Source organism: Capricornis sumatraensis, chromosome 1 (genome assembly GCF_032405125.1).
Source record: "Capricornis sumatraensis isolate serow.1 chromosome 1, serow.2, whole genome shotgun sequence".
NCBI lineage: Eukaryota > Metazoa > Chordata > Mammalia > Artiodactyla > Bovidae > Capricornis > Capricornis sumatraensis.
In genome coordinates, this window is record NC_091069.1 from 96,233,859 (window position 1) to 96,249,003 (window position 15,145).

The window sequence follows — 15,145 nt, forward strand, 5'->3', positions numbered from 1 at the left end:
TACAGTCTTGACATACTCCTTTTCCTATTTCGAACCAGTCTGTTGTTCCATATCCAGTTTGAACTGCTGCTTCCTGACCTGCATACAGATTTCTCAAGAGGCAGGTCAGGTGGTCTGGTATTCCCATCTCTTTCAGAATTTTCCACAGTTTATTGTGATCCACACAGTCAAAGGCTTTGGCATAGTCAATAAAGCAGAAATAGATGTTTTTCTGGAACTCTCTTGCTTTTTCCATGATCCAGAGGATGTTGGCAATTTGATCTCTGGTTCCTCTGCCTTTTCTAAAACCAGCTTGAACATCAGGAAGTTCACGGTTCACATATTGCTGAAGTCTGGCTTGGAGAATTTTGAGCATTACTTTACTAGCATGTGAGATGAGGGAAATTGTGTGGTAGTTGAGCATTCTTTGGCATTGCCTTTCTTTGGGATTGGAATGAAAACTGACCTTTTCCTGTCCTGTGGCCACTGCTGAGTTTTCCACATTTGCTGGCATATTGAGTGTAGCACTTTCACAGCATCATCTTTCAGGATTTGAAACAGCTCAACTGGAATTCCATCACCTCCACTAGCTTTGTTCCTATTAGGATGGCATTAAATCTATTGGTGTGGCCCTGATGCCAATGCAGTAGACACGGGATCGATCCCTGGGTTGGGAAGATCCCCTGGAGAAGGAAATGGTATGGCCCTGAGAACTCAGACCAAGGAGTTTTGCCTTCTTAATGCCCAAGCGAGCTAAGAGAAGGATCTAATCTGAGGTGAAAGTAAAAGTTGGAGGAACCAAGAAACACTGTAAGACTTACTGGGGATTTAGGTAGAGTAAGGAAATGTTTTAAAAAAAGGGACAGAAACTAAAGAAAGTCCTAAAACATATCCTAAACAACAGCAATGAAAATCTAGATAACAGTTTTGTAATCCTCTATATATGCATGCATTTTTACATTATGAGAGGTATATCTTCAGGGTATTAGATTCTTAGAAGTGAGAGTGGTGTCAAAAGTAAATGCCTACAAAAAAAAAACAAACGCCTAAGTAGTTTTGTTAGATATTGCCAATTATTGTTCAGTTGCTAAGTCATGCGTGTCCAGCTCTTTGTGACCCCATGGACTGCAGCATGCCAGGCTTCCCTGTCCTTCACTATCTCCCAGAGTTTGCTCAAATTAATGTCCATTGAGTCAATGATGCCATCCAACCATCTCATCCTCTGTTGCCCCCTTCTCCTCCTGCCCTAAATCCTTCCCAGCATCAGAGTTTTTTCCAATGGGTTGTACCATTGTATAGTCTACGAGCACTGAATGGAAATGTGGCGTCACCAACAGAATGTGTTGTCACACTTTTTTTGTTGTTGTTGTTTTCATACTTTTTAACTTTTGTCCATTTAAAGATGGGAAATGGTATAGTCTTAGTTTTTATTTCTCTAATTATGATCAAAGTTGAGCATATTTTTATGTGTTTAAGGATCATTAAAATTTTTTATTAATTAAAAAATTATCTGTATATGTCTTTTGTTCATTTTTCTATAGAGTTTTTGGTCTCCCCCCCCATTTGATTTTTAAATATTCTTTATATATTAGAAATATTTGTCCTTTCCCCCTCAAGATATAAGTTACAAATACTTTCTCCTAGTTTTTCAGTTGTCTTTTTAAAATAATTAATTAATTAATTTTTCATTTTTGGCTGCACTGGGTCTCTGTCACTTTTCGCTGGCTTTCCCTAGCTGTATGGAGCAGGGGTTACTCTTTGTCTTGGAGCACAGGGTCTATGGCGCATAGGTTTCAGTAGTTGTGTCTCAAGGGCTCAGTAGTTGTGGCTTGCGGGCTCTAGAGCGAGAGCTTAGAGGTTGTGGCGCACAGGCTGAGCTGCTCCAAGGCATGTGGAATCTTCCTAGACCAGGGACTGAACCCACGTCCCCTACATTGGCAAGCGGATTCTTACCCATTATACCACCAGCAAAGTCCCAGTTGTCTTTTTGATTTTGTTTATGGTGATCTTTGCCATGCCGAAGATTTTAATTTTTACATAGTGAATTTTTTTGTAGCTAAATAAATTATTGTACCTGGATTTTGAGTTATAGGTAGAAAATCTTTCCCTATGCTGTGATTATAAAGAAATTCACCAGGGTTTTCTTTAGCTACTTTAAAAATATCATTCTTAACATTAATGTCCCTGGTCCATATGGAATATTTTCTAGATAGCTAACCACTTGTCCCAGACCAGTTTTTGAACCATCTGTGCTCTAATGATTTGTCATCTTCATCCTATACTAAATTTATATATGTACTTGTGTCTATTTTTGACTGCAATCAATCTTTTTTTTTTTTTTAACCCATTGGAATGGTTTTCAGTTTTATTGAAAGTCCCTTTGGGGAATCAATCTTTGTACTGTGCTAACTATGCTCTAGTGTTGGGTATATGATAGGTATGATTTCAGATAGAGAAGTGGCCAGATTGTACTACGATTGAGTGGGAGCAATCAAGTCATTTGCCAAGTAAAGCAGGGGTGTGTTTATTTCTGAGTGTCAGTGGATGAGGGGGAAAGAACAGGAGGAAAGAAGAGTTGGAATTTAATCAGAATAACTTAAGTCATAATTTCCTAAATATATAGAGAGATGATGAAGAACTTGACTCTATTTATCTAAATAGAAGATGGAAGAGGAGGTATAAAGAAGGAACCAAACTGCTGAGAGTGATAAGGGTCTTCCAATCTAATACCTGACGAACTCATTTTCCAGTCAATAACAGCTTTAAACTCTGGATAATATTAAAAAACAAAACAAAATAACTACCTGAGGTCTCTTGAGACTGAACAAAGATAGATTTGTGAGAAGAGTTGAAACTTAAAGTAAGTGATCAGCAAGGAATGAGTTTCCCATTTTTTTGTACCTTTGTCTTATAGGTAGCCTCCATCACAGCAGTGTGGGGTCAACTAAAGCTTCAGTACAAAGGCCTCTGTCTTTCACTAGCATTACCAGGGGAAGCAGTCTGGCGCAACCAGAGCCTCTGGTGAGTGAGGAAGAAATCCACAGAGGGAGAAAGCCAGGGTCAGAGAGTCCAGATACCTAGCTGACCCCAGGTGGGACAAACTGAAAGCAGTTCCTAGTTTAAGCTTAAAGAATGAAACTGAGATTTGAGTGAGAGGCCTACTGCAGGTCATGAAATGTTGAAGTTTGGGTCTAACAAAGCTAACTGTTTGCTAAAACAAACACTTTTCAGAGTAATATAATAGAGTCCAGAGTCTATGCAACATACAGAAAATACAATCCAAATATTTTTGGCATACAAAGAATCAGAAAATGTGACCCAATTTCAGAGGAAAATAGAGTCAACAGATGCAAACTCAAGATGACAAAGATGTTAGAGTTATCAGACAAGGACTTTAAAGCAGCATAATTAAAATTATGGTCCTAAGGAATGGAAAATAAGTTCAATATGAATGAAAAGATAGGAAATATCAATGGAGAAGTAGAAAATATGAAAAAGTACCAAATGGAAATTTTAGAACTGAAAAGTATACTATCTGAAATGAAAACTTCCCACACGAGCCTAATGGCAGAATGGAGATGAGAGATGAGAATCAGTGAATTTAAAGATAGATCAACAGAGATCATCTGATCTTAAGAAGACAAAGAGAAGGGTTTGGACAAAATGAAACAAACAAGCAGAAAACCACAGAGCCTTAGGGAACTGTGGAACAATTTTAAAAGGTTTAACGTGGGTGATTGGAGTACTAGAGGAGTGAGGAGAGGGGATGAGACAGAAAAGGAGAATGTGAAGAAACAATGGTTACAAATTTCTCAAATTGGGTTAAGGATGTAAATTTACAGATTAAAGAAGCTCAGTTAACCCAAACAAGAAATCTGTGCCCAGTCACATCATTATAAAACTGCTTAAAAACACACATGAAGAGAAAATTCTTGAAAGCATCCAGACACTCGATCCTTTACATAAAGGGGAAGGTGATTTAAGGACTGTGACTTTTATTGAGCAACCCTGGAAAGCAGGAAGACAATGGAGCAATATCTTTACTGTGCTGAAAGAAAAAAGAATCCTGTCAACCCTTAAGTCTATGTATAATAAAAATATGCTTCAAGAATGAAAGTGAAATTTACATTTTCAGATAACAGCTAAGAGCAGCTGTCATGACCAGAAACAAGCTACAGGAGATATTAAAGTTCTTTGACCTGAAGGAAATGATACCTAAGGGAAAGCTGGATCTTTAGGAATAAGTGAAGAACACTGTAAACAGTAAATATAAAAACTACTTTTCTCTCAGTTTCTGTAATATACACATGGTTGTTTAAAGCAAAAACTTATAATATTGCCTTGTGAAGTTTATAATGTAGATTTAACACACGTGACAACTATAACAAAAAGACAGTGTGTATATGTGTGTGTATGCAGGGGGGTAAATGGACCCACATAGTTGCAAAGTTTGTTTAATATCCATGACATAGTACTGTATTAATTCTAAGTAGGCTATAAACAAGTTAAAATATATTTTAATCCCCACAAGTTTTCTGTTTTATGTGAAGTACTGTAATCTTGAGGTTTCTATGTTTTATGTGAAGTATACTATATTGACTCTAAGTAGACTTTCAAAAGTTAAGAATGTATAATGTAATCCCTATAGAAGCCACTAAAAATAATGCAAGGAAATATAGCTAAATTATAATAGATAAGATTGAATTCTGAATATGTTTGATAATCCCGAGGAAAGCAGGAGAATAGGGAAAAGATGAACAAAAACCAGAGAGGACAAACAAAAAATAAAACGACAGACAGACCTAAATCCAACAATGTCAATATTTACAGTAAATGTTAATGGAGTATACACTCCAAAAAAAAAAAAAAAAAGCAGAGAATAGCATAATAGGTAAAAAGTAAGACCCAATTATATTCTATCTATAAAAGATACACTTTAAGTATAGAGACACAAACGTGTTGAAAGTAAGTGGATGGAAAAAGATTAACCATAAATATGGTAAGACTTATGAAAAATAAAAACATATGCCCACACAAAGATATGTGTACAGATATTTGTAGAAACTTTAGTAACTACAGTCAAAAACTAGAAACAACTGGACATCTATTAACAGGAAAATGGTTAAACAATATGTGGCATAATCATATAATATAATGCTACTTAGAGATAAAAAGAAACTAATAACTACTTGTTGATATAAACAACATAAATGAATCTCAAAATCTAATGAAAAAGTCAGACAAAAGATTGTATACCATTTATACGATCCTATTTATATAAAATACAAACTAATCTACAGACAAAAACCAGATCAGCGGTACACGTGAGGGATGGAGTGTAAACGGGCAAGAAGAATCTTTTGGGGTTGATGGAAGTGTTCGGTATCTTGATTGTGGTGATGGTTTCTGGACATACACAAATGTCAAAACTCATTGGCTTGTACAGTTTGGATGAAATTTGTGCTGTTCTTAGTCACTCAGTCGTGTCCAACTCTTCGCCACCCCATGGAATGTAGCCTGCCAGGCTCCTCTGCCCATGAGGATTCTCCAGGCGAGAATACTGTAGTGGGTTGCCACGCCCTTCTCCAGGGGATCTTCTCAATGCAGGGATCGAACCCAGGTTTCCTGCATTGCAGGCTGATTCTTTACATCTGAGCTACCAGGGAAGTCCATGAATACTGAAGTGGATAGTCTATCCCTTCTCCAGGGGATTGTCCCAACTCAAGAATTGAACCAGAGTCTCCTGCATTGCAGGTGGGTTCTTTACCATTTGAACTACTGGAGAAGCGGGAATGAAACTTTTAGTATGCAAATTATTCTTCAAAAGAGGTAAGGAAAAAATTAAAAGACCTAATTTTCAAATAACTTTAGGTTTTCTACTGAACTCTAAAAAAATTCAATTGTTAAGAACAGAAGCGGTGCCATTTTTCTGAGGCCATGCCTCCTGTTAATAAATGTCTCTGTTAAAAAATCTTTAGGTAGTAAAAGAACAGTGGTTCTAATTTAGTCTTAATGCCACAGAGAAATGACTTCAATATAATTTTCAAAGACAAATTCAATGGATAGCTGCATTTTCCAATGTATTTTTAAGGATATCAAAAAGAGAAAAAAATCAGTAAGTAGAATTCTGACAACTGTACTGAAGCATGAATCATAGAAAAGTTTTTTTTTTTCTGGAATCCTTTAGGAAGCAATGAATCTTTATCTTGTATGTTTGGGCTGTTAACATTTGGTGCTTCCTGAGAACACATATGGATAAAATAGCTTGACATCGATCCCTGGCAAAGACTAGGAGGAACTGCTAAACAGATGGTTTGTGAGCACTTAGAAGAGAAACCTGATATTCTTGTGGTACCAAGGCTGAGAAATGGAGGCGGCTGACAGCAGCATTAAAATGATTTGTAACTGGCTGAAAGACTTACATACCCACCGAATGCAGACTGCTGTTAACGTGGATGACACCCTCTGGATGCCAAAATGCATTGATCACAGTGCCTGTTTTAGTTTTATTGTATTGATTACTTAGTCATTCTTCGGAAAGCTATTATAAAAATTTTATTACATGCAAATGAATATAGGCAACACATATTTAAACTATGAAGCATAACAGTAAAATGAACACTCATAAAGCCTTTAACTTAAGATGTAGATCAACAATGCCAGTCAAGTATCTACATGCTTAGCTCTGATCTTCTCTAAGGGAAACACTGCTACGCTGGATTTTTAAAAATCTTATCTTCCCTTTTAAAGTGAGTTTTATTAAATACTTTATTATTTTAGTTTTGCTTGAGCTTTATAAAGAGGTATCTTATTGTCTACATTCTTGGTTATCTGCTTTTTCCCTCAGTATTGAAAAGAGTTGTCACCATTGTTGTAGGTAGCTGTGGGTCATTCATTTCCATAACTGTATGATATTCTACTTTGTGAATATACGTTGTAATGGTAAAAGAATCTGCCTGCCAACGCAGGAGGCATAGGTTTGATCCCTTGATCGAGAAGATACCCTAGAGAAGGGAATGGCAACCCATTCTAGTATTCTTGCCTGGAAAATCCCATGGACAGAGAGCCTGGCAGGCTACAGTCCATGGAGTTGCAAAGAGTCAGACATCACTGAGCAACTGAACATGCACACACATTTATTCATGAGTCATTCAATGGACATTTGAGTACTCTAGTTTTTGGCTTTTTAAATAATGTCAATATTCATGTTCTTGTACATGTCCTCAAGTGCACATTTATAAAAGTTTTTCTGGAGACATTCTCCTAGGGATGGAACTGCTAGGTTGTAGGGTATTATAAATGTTACTTTATAACAAAATGACAATTTGTGAAACAATTACATTCTTCCTATCAGTATATAAGAGTTTCCATGCTCTGCTATTGCTAACACTTGTGAGACTTCTTAATTTTTTGCAAACTAGTGGGTATAAGATGGGATATCATTGTTTTAATTCGTGTTTTCCTGGTTATTAATGATGGTGAGAATTTTTCTTATGCTTATTTTTCATGAGATTTCCTCTTCTGTGACATACCTGTTCAGACTTTTTGTTTATTTAAAAATTAGATGGTCTTTTTTTAAAAATCAAGTTTCAGGCATTCCGTATTCTGGACACCAACTCATTATTGGTCATATGAGTTGTAAATATAGTTATGACATGTCATTATTTTCTTTATGGTATTTCTGATGAATAGAAATTCTTAATTTTGAAGTAATCAAATACCATAAAATATCAATCTTTTACTTTATGGTTAGCAAATTTACTCTTCCTCCTCCCTAACTTTGGTGATAAAATTTTCTCCTGTATTTTCCTGCAAATTTTTAAAGTTTTAACTTTCATATTTAAGTCTTTAATCTATTTAAAATATAGTATTGTAAATGGAGCCTGGTAGGTTGCAGTCCATGGGGTTGCGAAGAGTTGGACATGACTGAGCGACTTCACTTTCACTTTTCACTTTCATACCTTGGAGAAGGAAATGGCAACCCACTCCAGTCTTCTTGCCTGGAGAATCCCAGGGATGAGGGAGCCTGGTGGGCTGCTGTCTGTGGGGTCACACAGAGTCAGACACGACTGAAGCAACTTAGCTGCAGCAGCAGTAGCAGGGATCAAATTTCATTTTTTCCCGTATGGAATACTTATAGTTCCAATATGATTTAATGACTAGATCCATTCTTTTCCATTGCTTTGTCATGTCAACTTAGCCACACATTAAGTTTTCATACAATGTGGCTGTCTGTTTCTGGGTTCTCTCATCTATTTTAAACTGGACATTTGTCCTTCCCTGTAGAAACACAACACTATCTTAATTTGAACAGCCTTATATTAATAATTATCTTAATATCAGGCAAGGGAAACCTTTAGCTTTAGTATATATCTTCAGTTCAGTTCAGTTGCTCAGTTGTGTCTGACTCTTTGTGATCCTATGAACTGCAGCACGCCAGGCCTCCCTGTCCATCACCAATTCCCGGAGTTTACTCAAACCCATGTTCATTGAGTCAGTGATGCCATCCAACCATCTCATTCTATGTCGTCCCCTTCTCCTTCTGCCCTCAATCTTTCCCAGCATCAGGGTCTTTTCAAATGAGTCAGCTCTTCACATCAGGTGGCCAAAGTATTGGAGTTTCAGCTTCAACATCAGTTCTTCCAATGAACACCCAGGACTGATCTCCTTTAAGATGGACTGGTTGGATTTCCTTGCAGTCCAAGGGACTCTCAGGAGTCTTCTCCAACACCACAGTTCAAAAGCATTAATTCTTTGGTGCTCGGCTTTCTTTATAGCCCAACTCTCACATTCATACATGACCACTGGAAAAACCATAGCCTTGACTAGACGGACCTTTGTTGACAAAGTAATGTCTCTGCTTTTGAATATGCTATCTAGGTTGGTCATAACTTTTTTTCCAAAGAGTAAGTGTCTTTTAATTTCATGGCTGCAATCACCATCTGCAGTGATTCTGGAGCCCAAAAAATTAAGTCAGCCACTGTTTCCACTGTTTCCCCAACTATTTGCCATGAAGTGATGGGACCGAATGCCGTGATCTTTGTTTTCTGAATGTTGAGTTTTAAGCCAACTTTTTCACTCTCCTTTTTCACTTTCATCAAGAGGCTCTTTAGTTCTTATTCACTTTCTGCCATAAGGGTGTTGTCATCTGCATATTGGAGGTTATTGATATTTCTCCCGGCAATCTTGACTCCAGCTTGTGCTTCTTCCAGCCCAGCATTTCCCAAGATGTACTCTGCATATAAGTTAAATAAGCAGGGTGACAATATACAGCCTTGATGTACTCCTTTTCCTATTTGGAACCAGTGTGTTCTGTGTCTGGTTCTAACTGTTGCTTCCTGACCTGCATACAGATTTCTCAAGAGGCAGGTCAGGTGGTCTGCTACTCCCATCTCTTTCAGAATTTTCCACAGTTTATTGTGATCTACATAGTCAAAGGCTTTGGCATAGTCAATAAAGCAGAAATAGATGTTTTTCTGGAACTCTCTTGCTTTTTTGATGATCCAGCGGATGTTGGCAATTTGATCTCTGGTTCCTCTGCCTTTTCTAAAACCAGCTTGAACATCTGGAAGTTCACGGTTCACGTATTGCTGAAGCCTGGCTTGGAGAATTCTGAGCATTACTTTACTAGTGTGTGAGATGAGTGGAATTGTGCAGTAGTTTGAGTATTCTTTGGTATTGCCTTTCTTTGGGATTGGAATGAAGACTGACCTTTTCCAGTCCTGTGGCCACTGCTGAGTTTTCCAAATTTGCTGACATATTGAGTGCAGCACTTTTTTTTTTTTTTACTCTATTTTACTTTACAATACTGTATTGGTTTTGCCATACATCAACATGAATCTGCCACAGGTGTACACATGTTCCCAATCCTGAACCCCCCTCCCACCTCCCTCCCCATACCATCTCTCTGGGTTATCCCAGTGCACCAGCCGCAAGCATCCTGTATCCTGCATCAAACCTAGACTGGCGGTTCATTTCTTATATGATATTATACATGTTTCAATGCCATTCTCCCAAATCATCCCACCCTCTCCCTCTCCCACAGAGTCCAAAAGACTGTTCTATACATCTGTGTCTCTTTTGCTGTCTCGCATACAGGGTTATTGTCACTATCTTTCTAAATTCCATTTATATGTGTTAGTATACTGTATTGGCAGAGAAGGCAATGACACCCCACTCCAGTACTCTTGCCTGGAAAATCCCATGGACGGAGGAGCCTGGTGGGCTGCAGTCCATGGGGTCGCTAAGAGTCGGACATGACTGAGTGACTTCACTTTCACCTTTCACTTCCATGCATTGGAGAAGGAAATGGCAACCCACTCCAGTGTTCTTGCCTGGAGAATCCCAGGGATGGGGGAGCTTGGTGGGCTGCCGTCTATGGGGTCGCATAGAGTCAGACACGACTGAAGCGACTTAGCAGCAGCAGCAGCAGCATACTGTATTGGTGTTTTTCTTTCTGACTTACTTCACTCTGTATAATTGGTTCCAGTTTCATCCACATCATTAGAACTGATTCAGATGTATTCTTTTTAATGGCTGGGTAATACTCCATTGTGTATATGTACCACAGCTTTCTTATCCATTCATCTGCTGATGGACATCTAGGTTGCTTCCATGTCCTGGCTATTATAAACAGTGCTGTGATGAACATTGGGGTACACGTGTCTCTTTCAATTCTGGTTTCCTCGGTGTGTATGCCTAGCAGTGGGATTGTTGGGTCATAAGGCAGTTCTATTTCCAGGTTTTAAAGGAATCTCCTTAGTGGCTGTACTAGTTTGCATTCCCACCAACAGTGTAAGAGGGTTCCCTTATCTCCACACCCTCTCCAGCATTTATTGCTTGTAGACTTTTGGATTGCAGCCATTCTGACTGGTGTGAAATGGTACCTCATTGTGGTTTTGATTTGCATTTCTCTGATAATGAGTGATGTTGAGCATCTTTTCATGTGTTTGTTAGCCATCTGTATGTCTTCTTTGGAGAAATGTCTATTTAGTTCTTTGGCCCATTTTTTGATTGGGTCGTTTATTTTTCTGGAATTGAGCTGCAGGAGTTGCTTGTATATTTTTGAGACTAGTTGTTTGTCTGCTGCTTCATTTGCTACTATTTTCTCCCATTCCGAAGGCTGTCTTTTCACCTTGCTTATAGTTTCCTTTGTTGTGCAGAAGCTTTTAATTTTAATTAGAGAGAGAGTGCAGCACTTTCATAGCATCATCTTTTAGGATCTGAAGTAGCTCAACTGGAATTCTATCACCTTTTAAATATATTTATTAGGATTAGCTTGTAAGTACATCAAAAAATTCTGATAGCATTTTGATTGGAATTGCATTGATAGATCAATTTGGGGAGAACTGAATCCTTATGATATTGAATGTTTCTATCCATTAACATGCTCCACTTAGTTATGTCTTTTTTAAGGTGCCATCAGTAAAGCTTTCAACTTTCCCCAATAACTATTCTATGAATCTTTTCATAGAATAAATCATATTTTACGTTTATTTATGTTATTTTATTTATGTTATTTATGTTTATTTCATAGAATAAACATAGAATAAAATTCATAGTTTAAATATTTTAAACTTTATTTCTAAATATTCTTTTATTATCATAAAAGGTATTTCTTCAAAAATGGAAGTTTCTAAGAGTTTGTTTCTAATTATAGAAATGCTATTGACTTTGTATGTGTGTCTTATATTTCTATCTATCTATCTATCTATTTGGAGAAGGCAATGGCATTAGAACATTACAAAGGATACCCCAATCTCTTGAGGAGGAAGGAATTTTTGACTTTCTTTACTTATAATATTTCAGATTTTACATTAATATATATTGCTTCTAAAATTAAAAATAAGATTAAAAATTAAACTCAACCACCTAGAAACACTTTTCTGGACCACAGTGAAATCTGTTGGCTTTATTTCACTTAAGAATATAAAAAGACCATGGAAAATAATACTCCTCAGCTGTAAAAGACTACTCATTAAAATTCTGACCATTCTTTTAACCTTTTCATTTAATCCTTACCCTCATTGCTGGGCTCTTCAACAGGGGATGCTGAGTTAATACATTCTAGGACTCCCTTTGTGATCTCAACCACCTGAAGCTTCCTGATCCTGACTAGGTCTGTATCTTTCAATCCTTCCTCCAACTGTTTGACCACCTCTTTTCCAGGCTGTGAAGTCAGAACGGTAATCTGGAAATAAATCAAAGAATCATTGTGCCCTCTTTCACTGATGTACAGAGTGAAGAATGTTAACAGGTTAGATCTAGACGACAAACATCGAAGAAATTGGTAGTAGTGTCTTAGGGCAAAGAAGAGGATTTAATTGTAACTTGCAAATCAAGTTTTATTTGACAGATTCTGGTGGGAGAGGTCTAGTGGGATAGATCATCACAGCAGCCTTCCAAACAAACTGAATCTATCCCAGAAAGGGACCAGTGAGAAGCCATCCTTTTTTCAGTTTTTTTTTTGGCCATGCCACAGCATGTAGGATATTAATTCCCCAGCCGGGGACTAAATCCACACCACCTGCATTGGGAGCACGGAGTCTCAACAACTGGACTGCCAGGGAAGTCCCCCGCTGTGTTTCAGCTTTTAAGATTGCTTGAATCACAGGCAGTATCCCTTTTGCTCAAAATGCTTTGATTTCATGAAGAAACAAAGGAAACAGAATCCTTAAATTCCACTTGTTAGATGTGTACTAAATATCAGAGAGCTTATATGCTCTTTTCTCAGTGGTACTTCCATTGGATGTCTCTCCTTGCTCAATCTGAATCCAGGCTTAACATTAAACTCTGGAAGGCAAGTATTAAATATATGCAGTTTTCTTTTGTACTTAGACATTTAGAGCATAATTATTTTTAAACTCATTTGTTTGATGCCTGATGTTACAGAGACTGAATGTATTTTAACTCATTCACACACCCAATGGAGTACCTAGTGACGACCTTCAAGTGAATGAAACAGAGAACAATAGAAGGATGGCAAATAATGAAGGATTAAGATGGACTTAAATGGGAAGAAAGCTTAGTGTCCTAAGGCCAGCATCTCTTACCTCCAGGGAACTGTAGGTCAGAGCTGCACCTGTGCTCACGTGTCTGCTGTACTGTTTGAACTGCTGGAGCCCATCCTCTATTGCCAACTGCAGAGAAATGCCTTGTGGTCTGAAACAACCTTCTCTTTGCAGTATGCGGAGTTCTGAGATGCAGGCCTGCAGCCTAGCAAAGTTCCCTTTCACTTGCTGCAGAGAAAATGAATCAAGGGTGCACATCTTTAGTGACCCAGGTTACAGATTAATAGGCAGTCTAATTTGTTATCAATTATTACTTAAGAGTACTTTTCCCTTCCTGAAAATCTATTTATTTGACCAAGATCTATGGAATGTGTATTCCGTTCTAGGCACTGCACTAAAACCTTCCCTAAATTTCCCTAAAATTTTGCACATTTCTCTAAAATTTGCAGCCAAAAGGCATTGATTATGTGGAGTTACTAGAAACAGAAAATGTGTTTTAATTCATTCACTCACCCAAAGGAAGGTTCAGTTGTGATTGCTCAGTTTTATTGCAAATTGGAGGCCTAGCAGTGTCACTCTCAAAATGTGTCACTCTTCATTTCTCAGTCAGTCTAGGAACTGGGAGGCATTCTATTCAAGAGTGATATTTTACCAGAAATGAGGATTTTGATGTGGTTGATCATTTAAAACTGATAGTTCAGTTGCTCAGTTGTGTCTGACTCTTTGCGACCCCATGAATTGCAGCACACCAGGCTTCCTGTTCATCACCAACTCCCGGAGTTTACTCAAACTCATGTCCATTGAGTTGGTGATGCCATCCAACCATCTCATCCTCTGTCGTCCCCTTCTCCTTCTGCCTTCAATCTTTCCCAGCATCAGGGTCTTTTCTAGTGAGTCAGCTCTTCGTGTCAGGTGGCCAGAGTATTGGAGTTTCAGCTTCAACATCAGTCCTTCCAATGAATATTCAGGACTGATCTCCTTTAGGATGGACTGGTTGGGTCTCCTTGCAGTCCAACGGACTTTTAAGAGTCTTCTCCAACCACAATTAAAAAGCATCAATTCTTTGGTGCTCAGCTTTCTTTATAGTCCAACTCTCACATCCATACTTGACTACTGGAAAAACCATAGCCTTAACTAGACGAACCTTTGTTGGTAAAATAATGTCTCTGCTTTTTAATATGCTGTCTAGGTTGGTCCAGAGAAGGCAATGGCAACCCACTCCAGTATTCTTGCCTGGAAAATCCCATGGATGGAGGAGCCTGGTAGGCTGCAGTCCATGGGGTCGTGACAAATCAGACATGACTGAACGACTTCACTTTCACTTTTCACTTTCATGCATTGGAGAAGGAAATGGCAACCCACTCCAGTGTTCTTGCCTGTAGAATCCCAGGGACGGCGGAGCCTGGTGGGCTGCTGTCTATGGGGTCACACAGAGTTGGACATGACTGAAGCGACTTAGAAGCAGCAGGAGCAGCTAGGTTGGTCATAATTTTTCTTCCAAGGAGTAAGCGTCTTTTCATTTCATGGCTGCGGTCACAATCTGCAGTGATTTTGGAGCCCCAAAAAATAAAGTCTGTCACTGTTTCCACTGTTTCCACTATTTCTCCATCTATTTGCCATGAAGTGATGAGACCAGATGCCATGATCTTAGTTTTCTGAATGTTGAGCTTTAAGCCACCTTTTTCACTCTCCTCTTTCACTTTCATCAAGAGGCTCTTTAGTTCCTCTTCACTTTCTGCCATAAGGGCGGTGTTATTTGTATATCTGAGGTTATTGATATTTCTCCTGGGAATCTTAATTCCAGCTTGTGCTTCTTCCAGCCCAGCGTTTCTCATGATGTACTCTGCGTATAAGTTAAATAAGCAGGGTGACAATATACAGCTTTGACGTACTCCTTCTCCTATTTGGAACCAGTCTGTTGTTCCATGTCCAGTTCTAACTGTTGCTTCCTGACCTGCAGGTTTCTCAAGAGGCAGGTCAGGTGGTCTGGTATTCCCATCTCTTTCAGAATTTTCCAGAATCTATTGTAATCCACACAGTCAAAGGCTTTGGCATAGTCAATAAAGCAGAAATAGATGTTTTTCTGGAACTCTCTTGCTTTTTCCATGATCCAGAGGATGTTGGCAATTTGATCTCTGGTTCCTCTGCCTTTTCTA

General features: G+C 38.3%; 1 protein-coding gene across 1 annotated transcript in view; it reads right to left on the reverse strand.

Moving 5' to 3' along the window:
- The window catches only part of M1AP (meiosis 1 associated protein), a 75,725-nt gene that overhangs the window by 38,309 nt on the left and 22,271 nt on the right, over positions 1 to 15,145 (reverse strand). The window contains exons 2-3 of the mRNA XM_068967289.1: positions 13,032 to 13,217; positions 12,001 to 12,169 (exon numbers count right to left, since the gene is read on the reverse strand). Of these exons, the coding sequence (XP_068823390.1) occupies positions 12,001 to 12,169; positions 13,032 to 13,217 (355 nt within the window). The remainder of the gene's footprint in view (positions 1 to 12,000; positions 12,170 to 13,031; positions 13,218 to 15,145) is intronic.